Here is a 6,418-nt window from a genome sequence, read left to right as displayed (position 1 = left end):
CGTACCAAGAATGTCCAGACTGAGTTCATGAGACCTTCTGGAGTCGTCATTAAATCCTCCGACGATGTGGAGCTCAAACCTGCAAACGTGAAAGGAAGGAGAAGAATCTGGAGTGATGAAGGAGCAGTGAGGAGGAAGCACCTTTCCCACTAGCGCCGTACCTGCCCTCCTTACAGAAGGTGCTCAGCGATGCAACTGCTTTCACAAAGAGAGGGACCTCCGACCAGGTGCTGGAGCCGTCGCAGTGAGCCAGGCAGGCGGCTCCGCTTCCTACCAAAACACAACACCCAACACTTGTAAAAACAAAACTGACAAACTTTTGCAAAGGGGGAACAAAGCACATGAAAATCTTCGTTTTCACTGAGCATTACCAGTGTGCTGCAGTACTACCAGGTGACAGGTGGTGGCGTCATCTGACCCAATGACTGAAACAAACTCTGTGGAAGATGAAACAGACATGGGTCACAGCTGATCTAAATGGATCAGGTAAAAATAATATTTAACTGAGTTGGTTTTAGAGTCCTCTTCAGTCCATTAAACCAGAAAATAATGTTTAAAGTCAACAAGCTGAACAGGAACGTTAAGGTTCAGGGATGAAACACAACCAGAGATCAGTATTTTCAAAATGAACAGGAACGTTTTAGCTTTAATTCCTGGAAATAAGTTTATTAGATGATGAAGAAATGAGTGGACCTCTCTCTGTTCTCTGTTCTCACCAGAGAGTTCGAGACTGAAATGGGTAACAACTAAAGCCAAACGTAGACCGTTATTCGAACAGTCTCAAACACATCAACAAATCATCAAAGTGTCTTGTCTGAAGCTGTGAATAGAACGTGGACTCACTGTCAGCAGGTGTTGTTGCAGCAAACTCTCTCTGGTGGACATACAGCAGGCACTTTGGATCCACATCAACAAGAGGCCTGGAGCGAAAAGATTTTGCACTTTCCTGGAAAAAAAATCATAATTTAATGACCAAAAAGTCAAGCCCAGACATCCAGGAATCAATCTAGTTTCTTTAAATCGTGGGCAGAAACTTGATGTTAACAAAAGACTTTTTAAAATTTTGCTATAAATTTATATTCATAATTTAAAATCACTGGGGGCGATTTTATGATTGGAGTCGGAATTAAAAGTATTCCGTTTCCCTTTTCTTAAATAAAATACCAAAATACAACAACTTTGACAAATGCTTTATGAGCTATGGTACTTTTTAGAATTAAAAAGAAACTTTTAATAAAAGATAAATAAATAAATAAACATGTATTTTCACTGTAAAGCCACCACGGGTCTCTTAATTTTCTGATCTGAAACTTCGTCAAACTTAAACTGTAAAAATATTTAAAGATGAACAAACGTGAAGGAGGTTTATTCACACAGAATTATGTAAAGGTCTATTTAAAGTTTTCAAAATTTTCAACTAGTTTTTCAAAGTAACACTGCTAATGTCATGTCAATGAAACATGACATTTTTATAAATATTTCATAAACTGTAAAACATGCAAAGTGCAAACAAAACCACCAAGCAAAACAGCTGAAAGTATAAAGGAGCTTAAAGGTTAAAATATATATATATATATGTGAATTTCTGTAACATCAACCGGAAGTGGAATCCTCTAGCATTCCCACAATAAAGCATTTACAATTGAAGTAAGCTCTTGATATGTTCGCCATTTAAATTATTACTTCAAATATTTTTGGTGTTTCTAATTACTCCAGTATTACAGTTGCATCATGAACGCAGCGGCTGCAGTTCAAGCCCATGCTCCTGATAAACGTGAGATGATAATCACGATGACGACAATTCGTTTGAAAACTGAAATTTTCCGCAAACAAACCTGCAGATGTGGATATTTCTCGAACAGCACTGCAGTGGAGTGTATACAGCCAAGTTCTCTATTTTGGATTAACAAAGGCATTTCTTTTCTCTGTAGCACTTTAAAGTCAAACGGCTGACATTTCTTCACTTGTGTTACTTCATATCGCGGCTGCTGTTGCCGCAGACCCACACTTCCTGTATCAGTGGAGAACTCTTACTCGTTGAATGGGGCCGAACAAAACGCGAGCGCCCTCTGCAGGAAGGTTATGAGCACAACGCCCTGCTGCCGTTGTCTAGTTTCTGCGGAACCGCTCAAGCCTTAAAAATGGCTTTTGTGTCGAAGGAAATATATTAAGTTAGACTTGTTAATGAAAAAAATTACGTCTGTAAAAAGGCTTTGCACTTGTATTAGGAGTTTTTATATGGAAGTTTTTAAGTTCCATCAGACTCTGACCCCCCCCCCCTTGAATTTTTAAAACATCTGAATTTTTTTTCTGAATTTTTTTAACCTCTGAATTTTTATTCTGAATTTTTTAAACCTTGCTTTTTAAACAGCAAAATTTTATCCTCCCAAAAATATTTTCTATCTTAAAAAAATATGTGTTTTTCATTTTGAGACTTAAAGGCCTCGTGTAGTGGCAATTTTTTTTTTAATTTAGAAAGTCAATGGAACTTGGAAAACGAATCTGATAAAAATATTCACTTAAAATGATCCAGCGCGATTTTATTGATCATTTTATGGTCCTGCACAGCTCTAAATTTGGGTGATAGGTGGTGATGGGCGGGGGCTGCGCGTGACGTCACTTCAGGGATCCCAGAGTGTAAACAACAATGGCTGACGGTTTGGGAAGCGACGTAGACCACGATTTAGTGAATATTTCTTTGGATGAAGGTGATGACCCTTCATCAAACACGGAAATTTTAACGACACAGGGTTCCGAGGGTGTACAGCCCTACCAGTTTGAACCGGAGGTTCAAACTGGTAGCAAGAAAGCAAGAAAGCCAAAGTCCCATTGACCTACATTATATATGTCAAAATAATCATTCTTGCTCTGATGCTTCATTCTTAACATCTTCTTTCTAATCCTAATTTTTGTTAAACATATCTTTTCTCCAGTTATTCAAGTTATAAACTGACCAATCAGATGCCAAATTATGTGGCTCCCACTAGCCCCACCTTCAACGTTTGATTGACAGATTCTCCTGAGCCACCTTCAGTGGGAGGGGTGTGGCCTTTGAACAAGCCGGAACAAGCTCACTCATGATTGGTTGACAGTACTTCCTCTGGTGACTCAGACCGACTCAGACTAATTGCTGTGCACAGGTTGCAATCGGTTACAATATGGCGGTAATGAAGGTAATGCATTTCCTATGGGGGCCCTGAACGCTTGCTATGTCCAGTTTGTGCTTATACAGTCATTGGGAAGAATTCGGATTGGGCCTTAGCTCCAGGACTGTATTATGCTGACCTTGTATTTTTTAAAAGACAACCTGAAAGACGTTGTCTTTTGTATCTAAAATCAACCCCTTTTTGTTCAGATGTTTTAAAAAAAAAAAGGCGGTGGCGCAGTGGTTAGCGCTCTTGCCTCACAGCGTGAAGGCCCTGGTTCGAATCCCGGCTGGGGGATTTGGGACCTTTCTGTGTGGAGTTTGCATGTTCTCCCCGTGCATGCGTGGGTTTTCACCGGGTACTCCGGCATCCTCCCACCATCCAAAAACATGCTTCCTAGGCTGATTGGTGACTCTAAATTGCCCCTAGGTGTGAATGTGAGAGTGAATGGGTGTGTGATTGAGGCCCTGCGACAGACTGGCGACCTGTCCATGGTGTACCCCGCCTTCGCCCATCAGTAGCCGGGATAGGCTCTGGCACCCCCGCGACCCCGAAAGGGACGCAGCGGTTAAGAAAATGGATGGATGTTAAAAAAAAATTTCTTTTAAACTGTTGACAAAGTTATTATTGAAAAAGGTTTAGACTTTGAGCAAATATTTTACTTGTTTTATTTTCCACATAAAGTTTTATTTTTTATTTTTTACCTGCTGTTTAAAGTTTTACGGGAGAGATTCGTACCCATCTCAAAACAAATATTAAAACTTGTTTGTACTTTACTTTTCTGATGGAAAAATAGCACAGGTGGATAGTGGAGTACACAAATGACTGTGGGAACAGAGCAGGAAAACAGACAGTTTGGTCATTAGAAGAAAACAAATCAACAGAAAGCCAAGATAGACTAACAACCTCAACACAAAACATTCCATTAGAAGACCAAAAACGCAGATCCACATCAAATGAAACATTACCTATGTGATGCTGTCAGCCTGGAATCAAACAATAAAAAATGGACATCTGGAAAAATACTCAAACATTTTAAGATGTGCATACTACTCTGAATTTACCCAAATAAAATTGACAGCAAGTTGAGGAAATGGCAGACAGTTAAGAACTTATTTGTCTATAGGGAAACATTTCTCGTGTGTGACACCCTTGAGCAAAAGCATAATCTTGGCCCAGAGGAATTCTTTGAGTTAGACATGTTAGACATCATTTCAATCATTGAAATGCCTCTAAAAATTAAAGGTTCTTGCAATGTCTATATCACAAACCAAATCAAAGTCAGAGTTATATAATAGCAAAAAGCAAAAAGGAGGGTCGAGCAATTGTGACATAAAGAAAAGATGGTAAAAAGAAGGGAGTCTAAAGCTAAATACACACCATGTTGACTGTATAAGAGAACTGGACAGAGCAAGAAAAGGCCTTACTTTAGCCAGAAGAAGCCATTTCACATCTTTTCACAATACGGACGCCGCCATGTTGGAAACTAGACGACAGTGATTGGTCAGAGTCGTTCTGAGACTATGGCAGCTCCTGACACCAACCAGGCGACGCGCCCCTTCGACTGAAGCGGGCTCGGGAGAATCTGTCAATCAAACATTTGAGGTGGGGGCCAGTGGGCACCACTTGCTTTTACTGGGGCATCTCATTGGTCAGTTTATGAATTGAACAATTTGCAATAAAGAAAAAATATTTGAAAATTAGAATAAGCAAGCAGATGTTAATTCAATTCAATTCAATTTTATTTATATAGCCCAAAATCACAAAGGAATTTGCCTCATTGGGCATGTTATGAAAAATATATCAGAGCAAGAATGGTTCTTCTGAGAAATAAAATGACTAAAAGCTGTTAGTTTCTCTGTAGAAGTCTATAGAAATGTGGCTTCTGGGAGCCAGTTTTTCAGAGTTTTCCCAGGTTTTCCCGTTGGATATGTCAAATTTGTGTGTGAATTTTATGGACAGAACAAAGACAGGAAAAAAAATAGTATTACAATATTATTTCCTGACGAAAAACAACCCCAGCGTGATATTTTTCTCCATTCATGCATCTCTTAGCATTCCTCTAAATCCCTGCTCTCTGAGCACCAGCCCATTATTCATAATTATATCAGAAAGATACAGTTTTAAAGTTTTAAAAATTGTCATTCTGTTAGCTTTTTGGACTATTTACTAAGATTTTTTAGGGTATTTTGGATTTTAGCTAATATTTCAGCTACATGTTAGCTGTTTTGACTAGTTTAGACTTTTTTTTCCAGTTTTTTTAAGACATTTTGAAGTCAAGATTTTAGCTATCAGTTTCAGCGTCTTCAGCTGTCAGCACTATCATATTCAGCAGCTAAATTCAGCTTACAGCATTCACACTATCACAGGTGATGCTATATATCTAGTTCATAATTGTGTTAAAAAATTATGGTTTAAAATGTGTTAAAATGTAGTTTTAGAGTGTTTATTAAATGATTACCTTGTTCCTGAAGTGTGTTTTAGATTTTGGCCCCTCGTGCGATTGAGTTTGACACCCCTACTATATCAGGTAAAAATTACCTGGCAAAAGTGTATGTTTCAGAGTTAGAAGAGCACTTTTGATATAAAATATATATCAAAAGATGACTGGTTGCGTAATCCATGGAATGTACGCAAGGAGCTGAGTGATGTACTTCCGGTTTCCAGATAGTCTAGCGCAGGGGTCACCAACATGTCGCCCGCGGGCGCCAGGTCGTCCGCGAGCACCACATAAGTCGCCCGTAGGTCTCTTCTAAAAATAGCGCAACTCACTTGTGAGCTGCTCGAAAATTTTGTTTTTCGGGACCTCTCGGGGCACCGAGAGGTCCCGCAGCGTCAAAGCGCTTTATAAATTGTGGGTCATACAGAATCGCGCAGCAGCTTCTCCCCCTTTCCTCATCCCTTCATCTGCAGACGCACTTTTGCAGCTTGGAGCCTGAAGTCTCATGAGCTCGAGCGCCGTGACAGAAACTTGAATTTATGATGTCTTGTTTTCAAGCGGAAAAAGGTCCAGGTGCTTATTTGTTAGAATGCTTTTTTCTTTTAACCGCAGAACAGACTTCTCTCTCTTATGAGTCGAGCTGCGCTGCACGCGCGCACCAGACAGAGCTGTGACGTCACCCACATGCTCCCCTTTAGTGAATGAAAAAAAAACAAAAAAAAACTTGTTTTCGTTCATCGCCGTGTTTTTAATGACTTATCGCGTGAGTTGGTTTATCGCTTTATCGCAAAATTATATTGTAATGGAAACAGTGTCATTTAGAAACTGTTTT

At 39.5% G+C, this 6,418-nt stretch overlaps 1 protein-coding gene across 1 annotated transcript in view; it reads right to left on the bottom strand.

Moving 5' to 3' along the window:
* The window catches only part of ntan1 (N-terminal asparagine amidase), a gene marked incomplete in the record, with an annotated part of 5,253 nt that extends 3,083 nt beyond the window's left edge, over positions 1-2,170 (bottom strand). The window contains 5 exon segments of the mRNA XM_024259924.2: positions 6-79; positions 162-270; positions 372-437; positions 844-946; positions 1,836-2,170. Of these exon segments, the coding sequence (XP_024115692.1) occupies positions 6-79; positions 162-270; positions 372-437; positions 844-946; positions 1,836-1,916 (433 nt within the window).
* Between the last annotated feature and the right edge of the window lie 4,248 nt (positions 2,171-6,418).

The sequence above is a fragment of the Oryzias melastigma genome, linkage group LG1, assembly GCF_002922805.2.
Source record: "Oryzias melastigma strain HK-1 linkage group LG1, ASM292280v2, whole genome shotgun sequence".
NCBI lineage: Eukaryota > Metazoa > Chordata > Actinopteri > Beloniformes > Adrianichthyidae > Oryzias > Oryzias melastigma.
The sequence above is the reverse complement of the archived record's forward strand: the minus strand, read 5'-3'. Positions and strand labels throughout refer to the sequence as shown.